Raw genomic sequence first — 26,906 nt, forward strand, 5'->3', positions numbered from 1 at the left:
GAGGCAAGAAATCCCAAGGAATTTGGGAGGGCAAAGGCAATTTCTCAAAAAATCCATCAAAGTGCTCACAACAGTCAGCTTAAGACACTTGCCAAACAGAGAACACCAATACCTGCTCTCAACAATAAAGCCAAGAACTCTCCTGCCTCCCTTTCCTCTCCTCTTGCCCAAGTCTCCCCTTCTGAGTACGAGTAGAAAAGATGGAAGAAGTTGAGCAACTGCCCTTCCCTACCTTCAGCCTTATGGAGATATATCACTTGGCAAAATTATGTTCCAAGCAAAATCAAAGAAATTTTAAAAATGAACCAAATAATAAATAAATATGTGAACATTTTAGTTGTATGACAATAGGATGAAAGTGGTTATTCATGGTCCTTAATATATTCCTCTAAATTCTTTTTAACAAATGCAAGTACATACTAGAAAAAATAAAAAAAGACCAATGCAAATAAATCCCACTCCTTTCCCACTCTAACCCTACCACTAATTGCAAATTATTCAGACTTCTCAGACTTGAAGTTTAGAAAGAGATGCCAAAGTTCTCCCTTCCCTACTCATTCCCAGACTGGAAACTTCTCTCCCATGTGGCTGGCCAGCAGTGGGAAAGAACTCACCCTTTACATAAGAAGCCCCCTGGCCGGGCATGGTGGCTCATTACAGAATCCCAGCACTTTGGGAGGCCGAGGCAGATGGATCATTCAGGTCAGGAGTTCAAGACCAGCCTGGCCAATATGGTGAAACCCCGTCTCTATTAAAAATACAAAAATTAGCCTGGCATGGTGGCAGGCACCTGTAATCCCAGCTACTTGGGAGGCTGAGGCAGGAGAATTGCATGAACCTGGGAGGCGGAGGTTTCAGTGAGCCCAGATACCGCCACTGCACCCCAGTCTGGGAAAGAGTGAGACTCCGTCTCCAAAAAAAAAAAAAAAAGCCTCCTCCCCTTGCCCACAGGGTGTAGCTCTCCTATTGCAGCCTCCTTGGCAGAATAAATATATCTCAATACAGCATGATACCTCATCATTCTTCCACACAGCATGACACAGAATACCAGGGCCTATATCTGCTCACCAAGGTGGAAATATGGGGAAGCAGGCATAACACTTTCTCTTTGCAAGAATAATCCCTGGATTTAGTTCACCAATGCTTTACTGAAGTTTCCATGCTCTGAGTTAGAACTCACCCTGGGGGAATGCTACTATAGTACCTCCAGCAACCTTCCCAGGCCTTCCTGGAGTAGACCAGTGAGTCTTTCTTCTCAAAGGCCACATGTACAGTCTCTCATCTGCCCTGCTCTGCATTGTCTCAAGGAAACTGGAGGACATACTTGGTCACTGTTTAATGTATGGTAGAACAGTGACCTCAACGAAATCCAAACTCCAGCCAAAATGTACTCTCCCTGCATTTCTACTCTATATCTTGAAGCTAATTGGCAAAGGCCAATTTATTCTTTTGCCTAACAATATCCCAAATCTGAAGATGACTGACATAATCTTGGAATCTTCTTTTGTACAAGACTAGCATGCCAGATTCCATCAATCTGGGGCTCTGTCTTACCTAGGAGCTGATGCAAAATCATTGACTGGGAATTAAACTGTCCCATAAAGAATTACCTTAAAGTGTCTCAAAAACAGTGATAAGCACAGGCTTATTACAAATTTACAGATTTTTAAAAAATAAGCTGATTTTACATTTTTGCAAATATTATTTAACATAAATATATCTAAAATGTGAAAACAGAACTTGCATCATGTTCTTAATCAATGGGTTGCTCAGAATAGATGAACAAGAACTGGATTAAATTGCAGCAACCCAAGGGCAGAACTCAGAAGACTTGACCTCTTGCCCCAACTCTTGACAACTTTAAACCAGTGACTTAAAGTGCCAGGATTTCCTTTCCTCAAAGCCCAAAGCGTCCAGTGCTCCTGGGTCCTGTGTGCAACATGGCGATACCCACGAAAACTGGACCATTGCTGCTTAAATATGTTAACCTAGGTTGACTAACATTTAGACAAAGCAAATGTTACACCATCATCACAGTACATTCCAAAGCCAAATAAAGTTATCTCTTCTCTCCACCCATCCAGAGGCACTGCCACATTCCACATGCAGGAGCAAGTGAAGCCACCACTGACCTTCCGGTCAAACATCTCCGCAGAGAATATGACACTCCTCCCCCACAGGTCCGGAAGCAATCACTCCAGTTGCCCCAAGCATCCCAGTTGCCATCTTTGTCTTCATCTGAATGAGTGTTTCTTGAGGTCTAGATATTAAAAAGCAAACAAACAAAAAAAAAACCACACAATAAATTATAAGCAAATGTGGTAGAAATAGCCCAAAGCTTCCCCAGTTATTCTAGAGTCACCTTTTTTTTTAATTGAGACAGAGTTTTGATCTTATTGCCCAGGAGTGCAATGGCACAATCTCGGCTTGCCGCAACCTCCTCCTTCTGGGTTCAAGCAATTCTCCTGCCTCAGCCTCCTGAGTAGCTGGGATTACAGGTGCCCACCACCACACCTGACTAACTTTTGTATTTTTAGTAGAGACAGGGTTTTGCTATGTTGGCCAGGTTGGTCTTGAACTCCTAACCTCAGGTGATCTGCCCACCTTGGGCTCCCAAAGCCAGAGTCATCTAAGGTCTTCACAAAGACCAATGTTACCCAAAAATGCTTTGCTTTGGAATGACCGCATAAAAAAAAGACAGGTTTATATGAAAATCAGTTGACACACGCATGCCTTTCCACCTTAAGAAGGTTTTGTCGAGATGGCTTTTAAGCTCAGCATCATATCTGAAATTTTATCATTCCTAAATTTAAATAAACTGGCTAAATATCAATTATATTATTCTGTTTTCTAACTTACATAGCAGGGAACCTGCTTGAGCCTAAACCCCGTCTACTAAAAATACAAAAATTAGCCGGGTGTGATGGTGTGTGCCTGTAATCCCAGCTACTCATGAGGCTAAAGCAGGAGAATCACCTGAACCCAGGAGGCAGAGGTTGAAGTAAGCCAAGATTGTGCCACTGCACTCCAGCCTGGGCAACAGAGCAAGACTCTGTCCCAGGAAAAAAAAAAAAAGAAGTGCTCATGAGTGAAATTCTGACTTGCTTGCTTGTGCGTCAGGCAGACTGGCGGTAACTCCTAAGAAACCTCACATCAGGATTTGTGGAACCTCCTGAGAGAATCTCCATTCCTAGAAAACAAAGTCATATGAACATAGTTGGCCAAGTTATAAAGGTTTTGAATCCAAGAAAATAGGGAAGAGTCAATTATGAGTACAGTTTGGTTTAACTGGTCTCCTAGACTTTCCACCATTGACTTAATTCAGAATATTATAGAGAAGAGGGGGAATTACAAGTAAAAAGTACATAGATAGATGTAGGTATAGACCTGAAAAGAAATAAAGCTCATTATTAAGTTACAAAACTTTACTAAGGGGTCTAAAATATACTTGAATAAATGAAGAAACAACCGTAGTCCTGAATGAGTAGACTCAATACAGTAAAATGCTACTTCTCTGTAAGTTTATCTGTAAGTTTACAGCAAGTCCCATCAAAGTCCCCACAGAAAAATTTTTTGAAACATAACGAATGATTCTAAAGTTCATCTAGTGGCATAAATATCTATAAGAGCCAAGGGAGGCCGGGCTTGGTGGCTCATGTCTATAATCCTAGCACTTTGGGAGGCCAAGGTGGGTAGATTTCCTGAGCTCAGGAGTTCAAGACCAGCCTGGGCAACATGGCAAGACCCCATCTCTACTAAAATACAAAAAACTAGCTGGGCATGGTGTCATATGCCTGTAGTCCCAGGTACTCGGGAAGCTGAGGCACCAGCATTGCTTGAACGCAGAAGACAGAGGTGACAGCTGAGATCATGCCACTGCACTCCAGGCTGGGTGACAGAGCGAGACTGTCTCAAAAAAAAATAGCTAAAAAATTGTGAAGGAAGATAGAATTACTATATGATCCAGCAATCCAACTTCTTTGTATTTATCCAAAAGAATTGAAATCAGGATCTCAAAGAGATATTTGCACACTTATTGTTTGCAATAGCCAAGACATGGAAGCGACCCAAATGTCCATCAACAGATGAATGGATAAACAACATGTGGTATACACACAATGAAATGCTATGGAGCCGTTAAAAAGAAGGAAAGCCTATCACACGCCACAATATGGATGAATCTTGGGGACATTAGGCTATGTGAAACAAGCCAGTCACAAAAGACAAATACTGCATGGTTCCATTTATATGAGCTATCTAACATAGACCAACTCATTGAAGCAGAAAGTACGATAGTGGTTGCCAGGAACTGGGGTGATGAGGAAATCAAGAGTTACTGTCCAATGGGTATAAAGTTTCAACCATGCAGAATTAAAAAGTTCTAGAGATCCGCTTTTCAACATTGTACTTATAATTACCAATACTGTACTATATGCTTCAAAATTTATTAAAACAGTAGATCTCATGTTACAAGCTTTTTAAACACAATTAAAAGAACTCTAAAATAAGTAAAATGAGAGGAAAATTGTTTCAATTAAGAATAGAGAATTGGCACAGCAATAAACAAATGGACCTATTAAAATGGAAAAAAAAAAAAAAAAGTCCAGAAACAGATCAAGTTTAAGGACACAGTATAGCACCACAAATCAAGGCGACAAATGTTTTGTGGGCTTTTTGTTTGTTTTGTTTTCTTTTTGAGATGGAGGCTCGCTTTGTCACTCAGGCTGTAGTGCAGTGATGTGATCTCAGCTCACTGCCACCTCCGCCTCCCGGGTTCAAGCAATTCTCCTGGCCCAGCCTCCTAAGTAGCTGGGACTACAGGCACCTGCCACCACGCCCGGCTAATTTTTTGTATTTTTAGTAGAGACGGGGTTTCACCGTGTTAGCCAGGATGGTCTTGATCATCTGACCTCGTGATCCGCCTGCCTCGGCCTCCCAAAGTGCTAGGATTACAGGCGTGAGCCACCGTGCCTGGCTGATAATGAATGTTTTTTCTGCATTCTTTTTACAGAATCTTTTGTTATTTATTTATTTAGTCTTAATGCATTGGTTCATACTACCATTTCAATATTGAACAGAAATGGCAATAATAGATACTCATATTTTACTTCTGACTTCACAGAGAATGATTCAAATATTTCTCCTTTAATATTGAAGTAGGGTTATTTTTGTAGATACCCTATGTTAATTTAAATGAGTTACCTTCCATTTTTAGTACGCTAAGAATAGTTTTTACGGTTACTGAATGTTTATGTTTTAAAAGTGTTGTGTTTTAAGTTTATGTTTAAAAGCTTATATGATGCATAATAGAAATGTTTATATAATTTTCCTTTTAATCTGTTATTGTGGTAAATTATATTTCTATTGTTTAATCAACTGGTATTTTTAAGGCAAATTAGATTTGTTCATATTTACACTTTTATGTGCTACATAATTTAATACTAATTGTAATATATTTAAAAATTTTTTTCATGTTTGTTTATTGTTCTGTATATTCTTGTACTCTTGTCAGGTATAGCATTAAGTTTAATGAATTAGCAGAATGATTTGCAGAATACTCTTCATCTCTGTCATCTACTTTTCTATAGTTTTGGAATGATCTTACTGAAAATTTTATAACCTATAAAACCGGCTAGTGCTACTTGCTTTTTTATTTGCTACTACACCAATTACTTAATACTTAAATGATTATTCAGGATGTTTATTTATTCTTGATTAAATGCTGGTAAGTAATATTTTTCTAGATAGTTGTGTATTTCTGCTTATGCTTTAAATTTACTCAAAGTAATTAATAGTGTGCCCTCGTTTTCTTTCTAATCACTAAGTATGCCATTAAACACATTTTTATTCTTAATATTTATTTTCTGTGTAACATTTGTTGTTCCTTGATAAGCCTGAAGAGGTTGATAAATGTTATCACTAATTTTAGAAAACCAATTTTTGGCTTTGGTGATCCTCTTTGTTGGCCTAGTTTTCATTTTATGAATGTATTTTCTTATTATTTACCTACAATCATTGTGTTTATTCTTTTGCTGATTTTCTAAACTCATTAGAGTTCAACTTTCTTCTTTTCTAATTTATGCTTTTAAGGCTGTAATTTTTCCTCTGCATTGAACATTTGTTGTGTCTCCCACGTCTTGATGTGTACTATTTAATTATCTTCAGGTGTTAAGAAACTTGCATATTTTCATTATATATGGTCGTATAATTGATTTTTCTACAAAATGAAAATATTACATAATCTGCACTATCCAGTATGATAGTCACTAGTGGCTACTGAGCACTTAAAATGTGCAACTGAGAAAATGAATATTTAATTATATTTACTTTAATTAATTTAAATATAAACAGCCATATGTCTAATGCCCACCTTATTAGACATCTCAAAATAAAAAAGAAATTAAACATGAGCTGATAGAGGATATTTATATAATAAACATGTTTTGATGCAGGATTTGTACTATAATGGTTGTTTATTTTTAAGCTGATTTATATAACCTAGTGGAGAAGCAGACCTGAATTATCCAAAAGAGGACAGAATCACAGGAGCTATATCCATGTAGACCAAATGTGAATGTGGGTATGGGATATAGTATAAAAGGGGAAGTTTTAGCATAATATAGAAGCCTAAACATTCATTCATAATAGCAGAAGATGAAGCACAGTGTGTGAGTACACATGGGTATGTGATGGGAACATGTTGTGTTTTCAGTATGTTGTCTCCCCTTCCTAATTATTGAATGATCCTTGTATTACTGAAGTGTGCCAATATTTCCAGCTAAAAAAAACTAATTGTCATAGCCACTCTTGCAATAGCTTTGGCCAGTGAGAATAGGCATGATTCATTGTCTGTAAGCAGTAAATCAAGAGATAAAAGTCAACCATTCTTCTGTTGACTTCTTTAGAATGAGGAAGAGTAGGCTGAAGTCCAACCAGCAATCTTCTATTTCTGGTATCCTAAGAATGGAAGACAATCATCATTTGTTTAATGAGTATGAAGCCACCAGAAGCGGCCATGAACTGTCTTCCTCCAGATATGTTTTAAGGTTATACTTTTTTATGTGTTTACTAAACACAATTCTTGAAAGAGGCATCATTTAGAAGTGAGGTGTTGATAGTAATGCAAACTAAAATGTGGCTGAACAAGGTAGTCAGAAAGCAGTTGGATAAGTTTCATATGGTACAAGACAGAGCTGGCATTAAGAAATAATAACCATTTGGTTAAACCATCATTTGATGTATATTTAAAAATGAACTATATGCCTAATGAGACTGTAAAACTAAAGAAAATGGCAGAAAATGTTGAAAACATGACATGCAGTAATAAGTGGCTCTTATTGCTACTTTTAGCAAAGTCCTGCGAGAAGATGAACTCAGATAAAGCTATGTGGGCTGCTTTGCAGTTTCTATGTTCCTTCTCTTCAGAAAAACAATATCCGGATGAGGTAGGAATACACATGATCCAGAGACCTCAGATTCCAAGTCAATATTTTGAAAAGCAAGACACTGTCATAAGGATTATCAGTTGCCTATCCAATAATCCCTTTCCCCATCTTCCATTGACATTGAATCACTCTGCTATTAGGAATGACCTATGCTCAGGCACCCATGAAGATGAAGAGATGATAAATAGTAAAAGAAGAAATGAGTTGGCTGGGCCCGGTGGCTCATGCCTGTAATCCCAGCACTTTGGGAGGCCGAGGCGGGTGGATCACGAGGTCAGGAGATCGAGACCATCCTGGCTAACATGGTGAAACCCCATCTCTACCAAAAATACAAGAAATTGGCTGGGCGTGGTGGTGGGTGCCTGTAGTCCCAGCTACTCGGGAGGCTGAGGCAGGAGAATGGCATGAACCTGGGAGGTGGAGCTTGCAGTGAGCTGAGATCGTGCCACTGCAGTCCAGCCTGGCCAACAGTGTGAGATTCCGTCTCAAAAAAAAAAAAAAAAAACTTTCAACAAAGAAAAGCTTAGCTGGTCAACTCTAACAAACATTTAAAGCAGAATTGACACCAATCCTCAAACTCTTCTAAAAACAGAATATATGGGAACACTACCTAGTTCATTCTATGAGGCCATTATTACCCTGATAACTGTAAAACAATAAAATACTGCTGAAAGAAATTAAAGAGGACAGAAATAAATGGAAAGACATTCCACATTCAGAGAATGGATGTTAATATTGTTAAGATGGCACTATTCCCCAAAACAATCTACAGATTCAATCCCTAGCAAAAATCCCAATGGTCTTTTTTGCAGATATGGAAAAGCCAGCCTTGAAGTTCATGTGAAAATGCAAGGGACTCAAAGTAGCCAAAATAATCTTAAGAAAACACACTTCTCAATTTTAAAACAGTACAAAACTACAATGTTTAAAACAGTGTGGTACCTGCATAATTATCAACATATAGAATGTGATAATGTAATTGAGAGTCCAGAAATAAACCTAAATATCTACAGCCAACTGATTTTTGCCAAGGGTACCGAGAACTTCAGGGAAAGAACAGTCCTCAACAAGTGGTATTGAAACAATCAGATAATCAAAAGAAAAAGGCTGGACTCCTACCTCACACTGCGTAAAAGAAATTACCTAAAAATGGACCAAAGATCTAAATATAAGAGCTAAAACTATAAAACTTACAGAAGAAAATATGAAGATAATCTTCATCAACCTTGTATTTGGAAATGGCTTTTTGGATATGTTATCAAAAGCATAGATGACAAAAGAGAAACAGATAAATTGAACTTCATCAAAATAAAAAACTCTATCAAAGGAAATACAATCCAGAGAACAGGAAAAAATACCCTCAAATTATATATCTGATAAAGGTCTACAGATCTGTGACGGTCTAGTATACATGAAATTTTTAAAGAGTCTGAGGACTGGTGTTAATTCTTCTTTAAATGTTTGGTACACTTCTATAGTGCATTTATTGGTACAACAACAAGATGATGACAAATAACCCTATTTAAAAAGGAGAAAGGGGCTGGGTGCAGTGGCTCATGCCTGTTATCCCAGCACTTTGGGAGACCAAGGCAGGCAGATCACCTGAGGTCAGAAGTTCCAGACCAGCCCGGCCAACATGGCGAAACCCCATCTCTACCAAAAATACAAAAATTAGCCAGGTGTGGCGGTGTGTGACTGTAATCCCAGCTACTCGGGAGGCTGAGACACGAGGAGCACTTGAACCCAGGAGGCAGAGGTTGCAGTGAGCTGAGATCGTGCCACTGTGCTTCAGCCTGGGCGACAGAGTGAGACTCTGTCTCAAAAAAATAAAATAAAAAATAAAGAGAAAGGGATTTGAATAGACACTTCTCCAAAGAAGATATACAAATGGCCAACAAGCACAAACATGTAAAGAAGCTCAATGTCATTCGTCATTAGTGAAATGCAAATCAAAATCACAATGAGATGCCACTTCACACCCACTAGGATGGCCTTAATCCAAAAAAACAAACAAAAAAAGAAAACCACAAAAAATAGTGTTGGCAGGGAAGTAGAGAAACTGGAACCCTGCAATCCTGCCCACTGGTGGTGGGAATGTAAAAATGATACGGCACTGTGGAAAAGTTTGGTAGTTTCTTAGTAAGTTACACACAGTTGTACCATATGACCCTGTAATTCCAGTCCTAGGTGTATAATCAAAAGAACTAGAAACAAGTGTTCAAACAAGTATTTGTATATAAATGTTCCTAGCAGCACTATTCACAAAAGTCAAAAGGCAAAACCAACCCAAATGTCCATCAACAGATAAATGAATAAACAAAATGTTATATATTCATACAATGAAATCTTTTTCAGCCATAAAAATAAAGTACTGATATATACCAAATGAAATAACCCAGACACAAAGGCCACAAATGGGATGATTACATTTATATGAAATATCCAGGATATGCAAATCCATAGACAGAGAAAGCAGATTTGTGACTATCAGGGGCTGGAGAGCAGGGTGAGTCAGGACTGATGGCTAAATGGGGTGTATTTATAGTGATGAAAAAGTTCTACAACTAGACAGTGGTGATGACTCTAGAAAATTGTGAATATACTTAATACCGCTGAATTGCGATGTTAAAACGCTACATTTTCTGCTATTTGTGTCTTACCATAATTTACAAAAAGCTTAAAAAAAAAAAAAAAAGAAATCAAAGCAAAATCTTGACGTTTTCCCAAAGGCTCTCAAGCCGGTGCAGACCTACCAATCAGGCGCAGTGCCGTCTGAGCGAGGGCCAGCGTGCTGGAATTGAGCAGGAGGTCGACGTTGTTTGTGCCGTGCTGCAGGGTGAGCATGCTGAGCATCACCAGGAGGAAGCGGGCTTGCGGGATGGTCCCCAGGCTCGGTCCTGACACGTTCTCATTGGTGATGGTTTGCAGGGGAACCGGCTGGATACCTAATAAGCATTGACACCCACTGACATTTCTTGTGATGGATAGAAGAATAAACGTAACGCAGAAAGCACGGGCTATTACTTTAAACATCTGACTAATAGGCATTGACACCCACTGACATTTCTTGTGCGTGGATACAAGAATAAACGTAACGCAGAAGGCACGGGTGATTACTCTAAACTTCTGACTATTTTTCAGTGGTTTCCACAGAGTGGGCAGCTCTGTCATGCTGCACGATGGGTCTACCCCCTGTATTCTGTGCACAGGTCGTTCCATCTGTCTACAGGACTTAGCATGTTGCTCTCTGAATACACTGGTGCCCTATTCCATTCCTTCCATTTCAAATGTAAAAGTTATGTCTCACTTTTCCTCCACAAAACCAATCCAATCAACTCTCTGTAGATGCTCAAACTATACAGAAAATAAATATTAATATAGGACACAGACACTTTAGGATATGTGGTGATACACATAAAAATGTAAAAATGTAAAAATGTTATACTAGAGTACTTCAACATTGTGTCTCCTGCTAAATTTTAAAGTTTTGTTTAAAATCTGAGAAAGCTGACAGCAGCATAGATTATACAAGTACAAAGTACAAACACAGTCTTCTCAAAAGCAAAAATTGGCATTTGCAAGTTTCCACAACATATAATTAAAGGCAAACTATAAAATAACATTGATGCAACTGTTGACTCACCAAACTCTTTAAATTTGGCACTGGCATCCATCAAAACATTTCGAATGTTCTGAACAGCCCAAGCATACAGCTTGCCAAAGGTGACTTCCAGCAGCATCCGATTAAAAGGTGGGATCAAATCAACATCCTTTAAACAATCAGTAAGAGGTTCCCTTTCAAATAAAGATAAAGAATTTGACTCGGGACACTGCCAGACTTCTAACTGTTACAGAACAACATTTTGTTGCCACAGCTTCCTTAATTAAGAAAAAAATATGCTAACGTTTTACCCTATATCGATCCCCTCAGGAATAAGTCTTTGCCATCCACAAAACATCACGTACTGCACAGATAGAAGTAAGAAATTCTTGCTCACCAGTTTTAAAATTGTATCTATCCCTTCCAGGCGAATCTCTGCTCTCTCCAACTGCAAAATATCAATGCATACAGTTAAGTGTTATGTATATTACCCAATGCAGACATGCATTTCTCATCAAATGTTACCTGTTTTAGTAGACACTTTCTCATTTTTTCCTCATCCACCGGTTCCGCCTTAAGGGCAAATTCAGCAATTGTACTGAGGAGTGGAGACTGCGGATAAAGACCCTGCACATTCTGCTTCAACCACTTGTATTTGTGAACACCTGTAACAGTACTCAACAGCAGCTGCCATTTGTCCTAACAAAGGAAAACCATTTTCATCATTTGTCTACCCTATTTAATATTAAACTGTGCTCTAAAAGTTATTCAAGTAAAATATAAATAATGCTCATAGGTTTAAATTGGTTAAAATGTTAAATTTAGTCATTAATACATGGTTTTAAAACTATGCTATAAATATAAGTGAATTTATAATCTCTATACTAATATATGTTGGAACAGGCTAGCTTGGCATACAAAGTTAAGTTATGGTTCATTTTAATGGCCACAGGGCCCAGCACTGTTTCTGGAACAAAGAATATATTTAAGGAACGAATGGTGAATAATTAATGATACAATCTAGTACCAAAAATAAAAGGAAACCCTTCTCCAGCTACAGCTCTGACCAAGACATCATAAGTCAAGTTCATGAAGCATCACTGGGGCCATATTTCTAACAATCGCCCGTCCCTCCCTCTGGATGCTCAGGTACAGAGGTACGAGACTGTGGATTCCTTTGCTATGTGCTATGATTCTATTCAGCCAACCTCAGAATCACAGAAAATACTGCACCTTGGGTGATTTAATTGCAATGGGTCTCTTGTCCACATTTATTGGACTGTGAGGCAAAATGCAAGCTTCTTCTAAATCACTCCATTTCCAATTTTTTCTTCATCATCTATAGATTCTGGCTTCTTAGGAACTGTGTTTTAAAACATCATTCACTATAAAAATCATATACTTAAATATTAATTTTAAATTAAGAAATACTTAGATTTACATGAAGGACAAATATTTCATTCAAATAAACATCTGAACAACATTATAAATTGCAATGCTCAACAACAAGAGTGAAATGATCACCCTGGCAGAACAAAAAGACAAAGTGAGAGTGCGACGAGGGGAGAAGCCCCGAAGCAGGGGAAGCCCGGCAGCCAGCAAGCTCTTCCTCAAGTGCCAGAGAGTGAACATTTGAGTCTTTCAGGCCATGCAGTCTGTTGCAAATACTCAACTCTGCTGCTGCAGCACAAAAAGTAACCACAGATAAAGCAATAGGTGTGGCCGTGCTCCCGTAAAACTCTATTTATGGTGCTACAATTTTAGCTTCATGTAGTTTTCATGTGTCAAAAATAATATACTTCTTTTAATTGTTAAAAAACGATTTCAAACTGGAAAAAAAAAAAAAAGGTCTTAGTCCATGGGCAACACAAAGCAAGCAAGAGGTGGAATTTGGCCCACAGTTCCTGGCTTGTCCGCCCTGGTCCAGTTCAGTGGTTCTGTTAGTGTGTAACTGAATCAATTGAATTCACTGTGATATGTGGAATTTCCTCCCTATATTTTATCTCTTTTAAAATTTTTGGTCTAAATCTCCTCAGCATATAATATAAAAAATAAGCAACATGATAATACACCTGGGCAGTAAAGAGCTAACATAGCAGGCCAGGGTTGCTCAGACCCTGCAAATTCCCAAGGAAGGTCTGTCCCTTCATGATTGGTCCTTCTTCTAGGAGCTGAGCTCTGAGCCCTTGGAACACCCTGCCTGATAAGTTTTTTGGTATACCTGACACCCAGGACCTTGTGGCAGTGGTCTGGCCAGGTAGTTTATGCTAATGATGTGACTTGCGAGGGACCACTTGTTTTTGCACTGGGGCACTGGAGTCTGAGTAATTGAGGTCAGTCACATGGGCACTGCCTGCATATGTGACTGGCCCCCAACAAAAACTCTAGACTCGAGGCTCAGGTGCGCTGGCCCGGTTAACATTTCTTCACACATGATGTGACACACTTGCTGGGAGAGCTAAGCACATGCACGTGACGCCACTGGGGAGAGACACTAAAGCTTGTGCCTAGTTTCCTCTGGACTTCCCTCCATGCACCCTTCCCTTTGCTAATTTTAATCTGTATCCTTTTTGCGGTAAAAAAACACAGCTGTGAGTATAACAGCTCTTCTGAGTCCTTTTAGTGAATCATCAAGCCTGAGAGAAGGCTCGGGGATCCCTGACACAGCAACAGGAATATTAATCACTTAATCTTTTCAAGTTACTTAATTTCCAAAAAAAAGAAAACCAGCTTGAAACAGCACACAATAAATCTATAAACCCACAAGAAACTCTAAAAGTGACAGTGTGGGCTCAGCACCCACGGATATGAGATGGCAAATGGTGGAGTCTCTCTCCCTCATGCTGAGGCAGCCTGTCTCCTGGGCCCGGGCTGAGTTCCTGCGTGCCTGGGTTAAAGGAATCGCAGAAGTGTGACTGCTGTTACTTCCTGATCCAGAGCACCCCTCGGATCCAGACAGGCTGTTATGGTGTAGGGTTTGTTCAGGAACAATCAAATTAGGATGGCTTCTAGAACACTTTAGTCTTTCATAAGCTTATTGTTCAAAACACCCATCAGAAACTCAGTAATTAATACTGTTCAATAAGCAGGTTTGTGAGTAAATCAGTATAAGTCATAATATGATCAGAGGCCAGGCGCGGTGGCTCACGCCTGTAATCCCAGCACTTTGGGAGGCCAAGGCAGGAAGATCACGAGGTCAGGAGATCAAGACCATCTTGGCCAACATGGTGAAATCCCGTTTCTACTAAAATACAAAAATTAGCCAGGCGTGGTGGCGCGTGCCTGTAATCCCAGCTACTTGGAAGGCTGAGGCAGGGGAATCCTTTGAACCTGGGAGGTGGAGGTTGCAGTGAGCTGAGATCACACCACTGCACTCCAGCCTGGCGACAGAGCAAGACTCCGTCTCAAAGAAATAAAAAAAGGATATAATCAGAAATTTCTGTAGTTTATTTATAATCACAAGTGACTAAATTCTAAACTATTTTATAATTTCTAAGCATTTTTATTCAAATTTGGATTTAATGCAAAAAGACTTTTCTGTACCCTTACACAGCTACTTCCAGGAAAATGTCAGTAACTCTTTTAGCTTCCCTTTATAATTCTCCATATATCAGAATACTCAATATTTCCAAACAAAAAACATTTCTTTAGAAGAACGGCAATAAGTTTAAATGTTCCCATTATATCTCATTACCAGGATAACTAATAAAATAAAAATACTTCCTTGTTCCCATCAATTTAGCAAAGATTATTTACATTTTCAACATCAATTTACTAGTAATCAAATCATACCACACTCAATTCCTAATCTGCCTCATTGTCTGATTGCTTGGAAAAATAAGCGAGATTTCTGTATTTAATCATAACTATACATAAAAATGATGGCAGCAGGTAGAAATGTCACATGGAATCAACAGTAGAGAAACTTCACTCTGAAATCACAGGTCCAGTGAGGCAGGGTGAAGCACATGCTTTAATAGTATCTTCTGTCCTTTTACATTCTCACCTCTCTTTTTCCTTCATTCTTGAATTATCTTCTGAGCTATCCTCCTCCAACGGGGCAAAGAACTTAACGATTTAAACTTAGACATTATAGAGAGGTCATTATAAACAGCAGGTCTCAATTCATTAAAGAGGAATCTCAAACGTTCGATGACAGGAGCACAGACCTCCTTGTAAGAACGGCCCTGTTCTTGATGAGTCTGCAAAGTTAACCAGGAAAAGACAACTTTAACAACAAATATTTCAGCAACTGTCTGCAAAGCACAGAATAAAAAGAATTAAAATCTATCACCTTAATGAGCGAACATTTTGCTTGGTAGACAACTCTACAAACATCCACCACTGACTTAGGCAACGTTCTGTGCTTTACTTGCTCAATACCAAGTGCACCTGCATGAACTAAAGATAATGCCACATGACCTGTAAAAAGACATTTAAAAGAAGGGCAGGGAAGGAATGAATATGTACTGCAGGTTAGTCGAGGGATCTGCAGTGTAGCTAAAGTACACAGATATTGAGCTCCTTACCTAAATCTTCATGTTTCGAGAGGCAACATAACAGCAAGCGACTGACCTCTTCCACGGGATGCTCGGGGGGAAACATGATCGGTGTGGTCAAATGGCACTGCCTACAGTACCTTTCTATTTGACACAAAAAGTCCTGCAACAGAAACAGCTGGAGGTAACCTCAGAGCCACCCAGTGAGTCTTCACAAATCTTAAACATGCCACAGCTTCTGATGCACTTGCAGTCAGTAATGCTTCTGAAGCCTCGCTAGCATGTTAACACAATCAGGTTCTCACCTCAAAACCCTCCAGATAATACATGAAACAAAGTCTGTGCTGTGTTAACCAAAGAGCACATAAGTATTCCTATGTCAAAGTCCTCAGATAAACAGAGCACTGAGGTGGCAGTGGGGGCAGGCCTAGCTCACCTTCACGTTGTGATCCTGAATGTTATTGTCTGCAATGGCTTGCAGAAATGCCTGGGAATGGTCCCCCAGAGCCCATCTGTGGGAGTAGAGTCGAGATTTGCTGGCAGGTGTGCCCCTGGGGAGCTGCAGTGGTCCTTATCTTTCTCCTCTTTGTAGCTGTAGTGGATCTGGCTGGTGTGCGGCTTCCAGAGAAGATGGATGACTGAAGCCATTCTAGAAAATGCACATGCAGACATGAAAGAGAAACTCAAGTGCACAACTCAAAATAAATACTATTAAAAAAAAAAGATGCTCAACTGAACACTCAATTTAGAAGGTGAAATTCAGCATCATTCATATGAAAGAGCTCCACCTAAGATGTTTAAACAGGTTGACTTATAATTCCTCTATCTACGTGAACACACTTTCTGGTGATTCCACGCGCCTCAGGCATGGCATCAGAACTCAGGATCGTAGTTCCAGTCCAGCATTCACTGGATACCTGTGCTCTGCCTGCAGCTGCCTGGTTCCACAGATACCGTGTGAAGACTGAGGTGCACATTCTAACAAGGAAGGCAGCAAAGGGCACCACTGACACAATTAATCACAGGATTTCAAGTCCAAAACTATGTGCAATGGATGACTATGGGGGTACCAGGGAGACTGGAAGACAGACCACCGCTATTCTGAGGGTCAGTAAGGGACTTGTGGAAGCAACAACTGAGCTAAGATGAGAAATAAGACCCAGACGCTGAGTATCCAGGCAGGGAACAGCACATCTGAAGGATTTCTACAAAGAATTACATCCTCAGGGTAAGCTACGTATTCCTAGAGCACTTATAAAGGAACGAAAAGGAGAAAATATTTAACAAACACACAATCTTTAATGAAGGATAGATCCCTGGAGATGGGAGGGCCGACGGACTGGAAAGGAGACCTGTGCGTGGTGCCAGGCACGGGATCGGCCAGTGCGAATGTTAATTACAACTGCTTATGGTCACTTGAGGGAGTGGCACATACACACAAAATTAGTATGTGCACCACTACAGATCTCTATTAAGGATCTGTGTTATCAAATACTGCTCCAAATCCAAGCAATCAAAGCGGGCATGCACTTAGTGTTCTTTTACTGGACATTTAGATTTTAGAGCACTCAGGAGCATTCCCCAACCCACCACATTCATTCTCCTGAAACACTAATCCAATGCCGACTCTCTCTGGCCCTCTCTCTTTAAGCACAGGACCGCCCCTCCTTACTGCTCCAAGATAAGCCTCTGATCCTCCCGTGGATCGGACCCACCTGCCAGGGCCCATGGCACCCTCTGCCCTGGAGCTCGCCAGCCCTGCCCTCCTTGCCAATGTAAACAAAGCCCATCTTCTGGCAAGCAATGAGCCTTGAGGAGGACGGAGGGAAGCAGACCCCTCACAGGACACCACAGGCAGCCCAGCACTGCACAAAGGTCCACCCATCAGGGGGCTGTGTGGACACCAAGATCCTCCTTCCCCGCAAGCCTCTGCCACACCCACTCTCGCAAGCAGCAGGAAAGCCCTGCTCCTCTCAGCAGTGCCCTTGACACTCCTGCGTTTTCTGCCCAGAATGCTCCCTCACACAATTTCAGGACTGCTGCCAATGTGAAGCCTTTCTTCTCCCAGAACCACGTATGAACCTCTCCATTTCACCATTCACCACCTTGTAACGTGACCTGCTTAGAATGCTGGCTCATCAACAAGCAGCAGCTGAAGGCAGAGGCATGTCCTATCCATCACTGCATCCTGAACACCTCCCATGGTAACAGCACCAGAAAGCAGAGGCGTGTCGTATCCATCACTGCATCCTGAACACCTCCCATGGTAACGGCACTAGAAAGCAGAGGCATGTCCTATCCATCACTGCATCCTGAACACCTCGCACGGTAACGGCACCAGAAAGCAGAGGCGTGTCCTATCCATCACTGCATCCTGAACACCTCATATGGTAACGGCACTAGGCAACTGCTCAACAGAAGCTGCTCAATGGACAGACAGACAGACAGACAGATGGGAAATGCACAACTACATGAAGGAAAATGTAAACCCATCTTAGGAGACAGGAAGAAGCTTATTATTTTAGGTGGTTACAAAGGCTGCCATCCTGAACTATAACTGACTTGAGCCTGGTCTGGTAAAAACACAGGCCTCAAGTAGAATGCTGTTCCCTGAGAGGACAGCTGATCCACATTCTGTGCAATTTCTGGGCATTCAGGCAGAAAAAAGCCATGCTGAGCCCATCAGGCAGAGGCTGCAATACGTGAGAACACCACAGGGTAGACATTCCTGCACACTTTTTAGCTTCCTCTGCAGCAACAGACCATGAGGGCAAATAACAGCCACTCACAGCTGTTTCTACCTGATTCAGTCTCACTATCCTTCTTATTATTTTTTTTTAACGTCATCAGCTGTGTTGAATACTCCTCTCCTTTTTTTTTTTGAGACGGAGTCTCACTCTTGTCACCCAGGCTGGAGTGCAGTGGTGCGATCTCAGCTCACTGAAACCTCTGTCTCCTGGGTTTAAGCAATTCTCCTACCTCAGCCTCCTGAGTAACTGGGATTACAGGCACCTGTCACCACGCCCAGCTAATTTTTGCATTTTTAGTAGACATGGGGTTTCACCACATTGGCCAGGCTGGTCTCGAACTCCTGACCTCAGGTGATCCACCCGCCTCAGCCTCCCAAAGTGCTGGGATTACAGGCATGAGCCACCGCCTGGCCATCTCCTACTTTTTTAAAGAGAGAGTCTTGTTTTGTCACCCAGGCTGGAGTGCAGTGGTATGATCATGACTCACTGCAACCTCAACCTCCCAGGCTCAAGCGATCCTCCTACCTCAGCCTCCTGAGTATCTGGGACTCCAAGTATGTGCCACCATGCCTGGATAATTTTTGTGTATATTGTAGAGATGGGGTTTTGCCATGTTGCCCAGGCTAGTCTCAAACTCTTGACCTCAAGCAATCCACATGCCTCAACCTCCCAAAGTGCTGGGATTACAGGCATGAACCACTGTGCCTGGCCCTCTCCCACTCTTAATGGCACTTACAGTTCAAAAAAAATAATCTGCTAATCAGCAAAAAGCAAAGATTTTCTTACTGGCACATTCAATCTCGACAGGAGACAGCGGTGTGCTCATTGCTAAATAGGAAGCATGTAATCCGAGAAGCAGGCCCAGATTCCTCTCTGTGTCTATCAGAGGTGAAGAGAGACTTCCCAGATCTGGTATGGTGACAACTTCTTGGTCAGGCTGGAAAAATAAATTTCATCATCAATCTGAGGAAACAGAATTAATTAAAAACATAAAACCAAAAGGATAGCTCTGTCCTGCAACTGTACCGCCATGTGAGCCCAGGGATGCTCTGGGCGTTCTGCCTCCCCATAGTGTAATGAGTTGATGCTGCTGTGCCCAAGTAACAGCGGATACCACATAAACCCACATGCCCAATAAAGCAGGCAGCAACCGCATAGCCCTACTGTAGAAAAACTAAAGCACAGATACGTGATTTGGCTAGAATATTCCTTAGGAATCAGTTTCCAAAGTGACTGTACACCATGCTTCAGAAAGTATAATGAATTGTTACATGAATAAATAACCCACTGGGCAACAAAACTATGACAAGTATTCGATGACAAGTATTAGTGGACTGTGACCACACATGTAGAGGAAATGAAATTTATTCTGACAAAAATCAAACTCTGAAAAAAGCAAGAGTTCAACTTTTCCAGTCACAGAAGATATTTACAGCAAAGTTAATTCTCCCCTTCATAAAATGCTTTAAGCCCTGCCCTAATGGCATTTAATACATTTTATTACTTGCAGATACCTGGAAAGCTAATCCCAATATATAAATTCTATGTGTTTGTGAATACATAGTAAGGACAAATTTCTATTGTAAAGAATTACACTTCCACATAGTTCTTCCCAAAAAATACACACCTCAAGATAATAAGCCATTCCAAATTTCTACATAAGACCAAAGTGTAACCTCTTTTCTTGTGGAAAACTGTCTATATTTCTCACAAATTGAACATTTAAAAAACAATCTTTCAAGACCAGTACATCACAGATCTTAACATGAATAAATGTAAATTCATTTATGACAAAACTTCTAAAGGATTTTTATATTTATCCCTAATGCCCCCCAAAAGACCCAGATATCAGTACTTCTAGATCCAAATATTCCTATCACAAACACACAGAGGGTATCCCCTGCTATCCTCTGCATCATTCAAGGCATACAGCCTCACCTCCAAATATTGGCCAACACAAAATGCGTGCACGGATTCCTGGGTGTCTTCAAACTGCAAAGCAGCTTCCAAAGCTACCACTGGGTCTTCCCCTGCAAACTGAGCTGAAACAAAAGGAGAAAAAGCAACATGAGTTCAATTCAGCTTGCCTGGAGAGCTGTAGGAGAAATAGTGAGTAGGAAATAAGTTAGGCGCTTAACTCAAAAGTGAGGGTTACCAGAGTATAATGACCTCCCACTGTCTCCCAGGGTTGCCTGGGCCGACTCAGAACTTGAAATGAGTTCCAAGTATTAAAACAAAAATGCATAATGAAAGCAAATTCTTCAAATGTGCTCAATTTGTTGATAAGACAGACACCAAAGCCACAGATACATTAAAGTATGCGGGGGCTGGCACAAAACTAAAGAAATCATTTATAAGCCAAATACTCTGCTTAGAATGATACAGGCTGTAACTTTTAACCAGGAAATAAGAAGTGTAATCTTACCAAGAATACTATTTCCTGTTAACGACTGTGTCTGGAAGTCCTTTATATCATATACTTTCCCGTCAATCACAGTCCAGAAGCCTCCATCTTTATTATGGTTCTTCAAATCAGCTTTGCGTATAAGTGTCACTTCCTCATTATTTCTACAGTTCTGACCTGTAAAAAATGACTCTGTATATACAGAAACCAGAATCAGTCCATCGATCAATCAACAGGTAAAATGAAAAGAACAAACTGTGTGAAAGAACTACAAGCAGAAATAAACAAATCCACAATCACAATGGGAGAAATACATATCTAGCTCTGAAACTAATACCACACATACAAATTCTATTAAATATAGAATGCTTTAAAAAAAAATCTAGACAGCATGAATATCAAATCTGGCCATGCCAGGCCACAGAGCAAATCTCAACAGATTTCAAAGAAATAAAGTTACAGAGCATGTGTGCTGACTACAATGCAGTTAAATTAGAAATAGGTTTTCAAAAATTCATTCAAAATAAAATAAAAATGACTCTGTATATACAGAAAATAAAAATATTCATTCACATATTTGAAAATTACAAAATACACTTATAAGTAACCCAAAATTCTAAGAAAAAATGACTATGAAAATTAGAAAATGTGTTCAATTAATAATCAAAATACTGCAGATCAAAATTGGTGACATACAACTAAATGCATGCTTGAGGGCATTTACGCCTTTAAATGTGTGTATTAGAGGGAAAAAGCTAAAAAAGAAAAGAAACACCAAATCAATAAAAGTCTATTATTTCATAAAAATACTCAAAAAAAGAAAACCTGAGTGGTGGTCACCTATGCAAGTGCTAGGATACCAACTCAATATTACCAAAAATAGTTAAAGGGAGGTGGCAGTTCAAGAAGTCAAGCTTAGACTATGTCCTTCCTGTACACATTGTACCTCCTGCTAACCAGACAGCAGAGGGCAAGGTTGGTGGGGATTTTATAGAGGACACGCAGCACATGAATTCCCTGGTCTAGTTCACAGAACTAAAGCGGGAGCCACCGAGCACTACAGGCCTCCTGAGCCAACAGAAAGCAGGCAGCATGACTCCAGACATAACACCACCCCAACGAGACTGAATCCAAATCCAACCAAACCTCTAGATCTAACCAGCAGATTAATGGAACTAACAGAAGAACATGTTGGTCTAGAATAAGAGAAAGCAATCAACCAAACTCAGAAAATGTGAAGTTCTCCAAAATAACCAACCTGCTTTTTTGAAAAAGAAAACGGTATGATCAGAGACAGGGAGAGGAGGGCCTGGAGCCATGCTGTTTGGAGAAAGAGACTAGAAGCATATGTCAAGCAATGCCAACACAGAGAACGTGCTCAGGTCGTAATTCAAAATTACCACCTAAAAAAGGCATTTTTGAGATAGTCCAGGAAAATGTAACATGGGCCGCATGTTAGGTTAAGGAATCACTGTTAATCTTACAGACAGGATAATGATATTGTAGAGTTTTTTTTTAAATCCTTAAGAGGTAAAATGCCTTAAAATGTTTTAAAGACAGAGTTATGCTTTAAAATAATCCAATCAGCCAGGCACGGTGGCTCATGCCTGTAATCTCAGCACTTTGGGAGGCCGAGGCGGGCAGATCACGAAGTCAGGAGATCGAGACCATCCTGGCTAACACAGTGAAACCCCATCTCATACGACGCCGTATTACCGCATTTAACAGGTATAATGAAGCAACTTGAACAGGCTATTTTTCCATTTCCATTGCATTTCAACAGAGCCCATTAAAAAGTAGTATAAATGGCCCTTAAATACTAATATATTTTAAAATGCTCAAACTATATCGGGGTCACCACTTTGTGCTTTAGCAGGCAAAATCCCAAAAGCCCACACACAAGGCTGGGAGGCCAGCAGCCCTATTGGTGGTGAGAGAAATCAAGATGTACAGGAGCAATCTGGTGACAACCAGCCCACACTAGATGCATCCCCACCTGTGCATGTGCACAGGCACACATGCGTGCACACATGGAGGACATGTGTTCCAGGTCAGGCCTTGCAGAACTATTTTTGTTGTTGTTGTTGTTGTTTGAGATGGAGTTTCACTTTTGTTGCCCAGCCTGGAATGCAGTGGTGTGATCTCGGCTCACTGCAACCTCTGCCTCCCAGGTTCAAGGGATTCTCCTGCCTCAGCCTCCCGAGTAGCTGGGATTATAGGCATGCACCACCATGCCCCGCTAACTGTTGTATTTTTCAGTAGAGATGGGGTTTCTCCAAGTTGGCCAGGCTGATCTCCAACTCCCAACCTCAGGTGATCCACCCACCTTGGCCTCCCAAAGTGCTGGGATTACAGGCGTGAGCCACCACACCCGACCCTCAGCACTATTTGTATAGCAACACTGTGGCAATAAGCCCAAGTGTCCACCAATAAGAGACTCACTAAAGAAAGATACATAAAAGACACATCCACACACTGAAGACTAAGCTGCTTTATGAAAACAAAGAGCGACACTCTGATAAAGTACTCCAGTATATATGGTTAGTTAAAAAAAACAAGCAGCACAAGTAATGCAACATGCTACCACTAGCGTACTCATTCCAGAGAACAAGGAGGTTACCGAGGAGACTGAAAAGTCAGAGGCAGCAGGTGGGAAATGGGTGGAAGGGGTGGGTGGGGAAGCAACAGTGTGTCTCTGCCTAGGTTTGATTTTTGAACCATGTGACTGTATTCCTTTTTTTTTTAATGACTGTAAAACAAAATAAATGCTCTTCATACTAGAAATAAAATGTTAGCAAAATCTGCATTCAAAACTAGGATTACTGTTCTACACTGACAAAGTTCACTACCATTAGCAAAGGCAGTTTTCTCATTGACATAATGAGATACAACAGTGTGCATGGGGTCCTCAGCGGGCCTGCACCCTACAGGTGCTCCACACATGCAAATCACTACTATTACCATTACTATTACACAACAGATATAATATATAATTATACTGTCACTACTATAACCAGCATTACATACTAAGACAGCCCACGTTCAGAGTATAAAGAAGGCTGTGGAACCCCCTGCAGAAGGTGGGAGGGCCTGGGGCTGTGCATAAAGGGGAGCTCTCTGGGGCTGTGCCAACTGAACCTGGAACCTGGGCCCCCAGGTTGGGTCCCCAGGCCTGTGTGCCTCAGCTTGCTCATCATTCACTCTCAACACGGATAACACCTTCAACTGCAAACACATTTAAAAACCACAGGCCAGCTCCCGCTACCAATACCAGAAAAAGCAAGTCTCCACACAGGCCCAGGATGAGAGCCTACAAGTGGTACTAGCTACAAAACACATGGAGAACACGGTTCTTGCACACACACCTTATGAGATGTTGGAGAGCTACATGGCAGAGGCATCTACAGGGTGTAGCCAGATGGTCTAAATGGGCCAAGACAACAACTGCCATTTCTTGCAGATCAATGGCAAGCTCGTTGTCTTGTGGAAGGGTGAGGTACCTCAGGAAACTCTCACTGGGGCTCAGAGGGCCAGACAAAAGCTAGAAGGGAAAAGTAAACAAACATTCAGAAATGGTGGGAAAAATTAAAGTAACACAGTTAGCCTTTACCCACTCTTTATATTTTGGTATTGACTCATTTGACCCATCAAATGAAATGCTGATGATACAGTTATACTATACAGCTATGTATTTGTGCAGCACATAAACTGTGTAAATGTCTAAATTTGCGGTATACATGTACACAACATTGACTGTGCATGTATACATTTATGATACCACAGGTAAGTTGAATCCACACAGATTACTAACATGAGCAAACCACCCTACAGGCCTAGGACCCCCGGAGAAAGGCAGAAGCACCTCTGTGGGAACCCAGCACAGCATCTCAAGCTGGCCTTGAAATCTAAAACCAAAACCTTTATTTTAATCTAAACGTTGCCCACTCTGGAGAACACCTACTTTCATTTGCAAATTAAATCATAGTTCTAATTCTTCTAAAGGCAGAAGAGCCCTATTATCATTAGGTTAAAGACTACCAAATAATAGAAAAATTAAAACAAGGCATGATATTGAAATGCCTAAGACTTTCCCAAAAAGACACAAAATCCAACTTGTACTTGACCTGTAAAGACCAGCAGTCCTGGAGGTTTACGCCCAGGGCCCCACACGCCTGCTCCTCCCCCAGCTCGGCGTCCACACCTGTTAAGGGGGGAGCTGGTACTAAACAGAGTGACAGCTCAGGTGACACACCCTGCACAGAGCCCAGTACATAGGAAGGGCCAACAAAGCAAGTCACTATTTTCATTGTTCTTTTCTGGTATTGTTTTAAAAGTGCGTGTTTCAAGCTTGGTTCTGTGCTGACAAGGGAGTCGGTGCTCACTGATCTGAGTCTTCTCCACAAACAAGTGGCTTCCCAACCTGTCTTATCTGACTCGCTGCTGTTACCACCACACACACACACACGCCAGAGAAAAACACTGCCGTGGACACGCACGCTGGTCTTGCTTTAAAAATAACTAGACTCGAGTGCCACCTAAACACAAAGTTCCATCATGACACTCACATGCTTGTTGCCCTCGGAGTGGGGTGTATCCTTCCTGCAAATGATGCTCTGGAACCTTTGCAGAAGGGCAAAAGCAGGGCGCTGGTGCCCTGGGCGGAACGCTCATTGTCAGTCTCCTGTGCTCCGCTGTCCCACAGCTGAAGCAACAACAGGATGGCAGACAACATTTGGCTAAAGGAGAAAACATATTTATTCTTAGTAAAAACAGGTTAACTTTTTTTTTTCATGGTTGATCAAAAATAAAAGCAAACAGCTAGATAGAAGTGAAGCAATACTTGGGATATGAAAGGAAATGAAAGTAAAGCCATGGTAATTAAATCACTGAATTGACACCAAGATTTTAGCACAAGTCATTGCCTTCTGCTGATAGGAAAGACCAGTTAAGAAGCTCAAAGAGCACGTTTACATGGAAGTTCTAGGATCTTAAACTCGGAATAAAAATAATTAAATGAGGAAAACTGAAAGAAAAAAAAAAGAACAGTTCCCAGGCTAGAAAACTGAGCATAAAAAAGGAAGTGAAAAAAAGGTAAAGAGAGAGCGAGCTCTGGGACATGGTTCTCTGGTTACAGAGCACCACATCTGCTGCGGTCACACACGATTCAGTGAAATGCACACAATGCAACAGGTATTTGGACACAGAGGTGCTTCCCCGAAGCATTCCCAGTCTGCGGCAGCCCTCACCTCAACGTGCCTCTCTGCACAGCCAGCTCCAGCAGGATGGCCAGGGCCAAGTTCTGGTCCTGCAGGGGGATGCTTCCTGGCCCTTTGGTGGCTGGCATTCCATGAACATCCCTGAAATGAAAACAGTGGATGCAGGAACAAAGCGACCTCTAGAAAGACAGCATGCTTACAATCACACTAACACATTTACTACATGCTCCCTCCCAAGGAAGGATATATTTTTAATATTTAGAATCAAGTTTCTGAGACTTGCTACTCAAATTTTTCAGAGATTTTTAAAGTATACAATTAACTCACAGAAATGTATTTATTCATTCAGATGCTATTACAGTAGACGACATACTCCAAGTGTGTGAAGCATAAAATAATTTATCTCATTATCCAAAACATGAGTAGGAGAATATCTAGCTATCTTTTCCAGTTTCAATGACGTGTAAGACTATGCCAGTATCTACCTCCTCCTACAGAATTAGAGAACCAATTTCTAAAACCACCTGAGGATCTGGAGGCAAAATGTCTACACTAATTTCTATCTCTGATCAAAGATTACCTGGTTGCTTACTCCACACCCAGCTCTCCAGGATTGACTTGGCCCTATATACAGGTGCAGGAGTTTCATCTTTTTTCTCTTTGTCATCCAGATCTTCTTTCTTTGTTCCACTTGATTCGACACTATCATCTGCAGAATTAAAATTTTTTTCATCTGTAATCGCTTTTCAGAATGTCATACCATTAGTCAGTCTCTGCAAATGTCCCTCCCCGAAGTTACAACATCATTAACTGTATGTTTGACAACTTAAAAATAAAATACATCAATCATACCTCTAACAGATCCAGTATAATTTTCATAAACAAACCAATAAATCGGCCGGGAGTGGCGGCTTACGCCTGTAATCCCAGCACTCTAAGAGGCCGAGGTGGGTGGATCATGAGGTCAGAAGATGGACACCATCTTGGCTAA

The 26,906-nt window shown here is 40.9% G+C and overlaps 1 protein-coding gene across 1 annotated transcript in view; it reads right to left on the minus strand.

Annotated features, from left to right (window-relative positions):
* Window positions 1-25,370, minus strand: part of LOC129028718 (E3 ubiquitin-protein ligase HERC2-like) — a 150,433-nt gene extending 125,063 nt beyond the window's left edge. Inside the window, 21 exon segments of the mRNA XM_063652903.1 lie at window positions 2,133-2,260; window positions 3,106-3,190; window positions 10,199-10,390; window positions 11,089-11,240; window positions 11,358-11,494; window positions 11,572-11,745; window positions 12,280-12,362; window positions 12,365-12,409; window positions 15,053-15,248; window positions 15,341-15,468; window positions 15,576-15,708; window positions 15,982-16,097; window positions 16,100-16,162; window positions 16,165-16,194; window positions 19,082-19,232; window positions 20,234-20,337; window positions 20,721-20,891; window positions 21,958-22,019; window positions 24,065-24,240; window positions 24,854-24,900; window positions 25,265-25,370. Coding sequence (XP_063508973.1) covers window positions 3,117-3,190; window positions 10,199-10,390; window positions 11,089-11,240; window positions 11,358-11,494; window positions 11,572-11,745; window positions 12,280-12,362; window positions 12,365-12,409; window positions 15,053-15,248; window positions 15,341-15,468; window positions 15,576-15,708; window positions 15,982-16,097; window positions 16,100-16,162; window positions 16,165-16,194; window positions 19,082-19,232; window positions 20,234-20,337; window positions 20,721-20,891; window positions 21,958-22,019; window positions 24,065-24,240; window positions 24,854-24,900; window positions 25,265-25,370 — 2,340 coding nt within the window. The 3' untranslated portion in view covers window positions 2,133-2,260; window positions 3,106-3,116.
* Window positions 25,371-26,906: the final 1,536 nt, after the last annotated feature.

Source organism: Pongo pygmaeus, chromosome 16 (assembly GCF_028885625.2).
Source record: "Pongo pygmaeus isolate AG05252 chromosome 16, NHGRI_mPonPyg2-v2.0_pri, whole genome shotgun sequence".
NCBI lineage: Eukaryota > Metazoa > Chordata > Mammalia > Primates > Hominidae > Pongo > Pongo pygmaeus.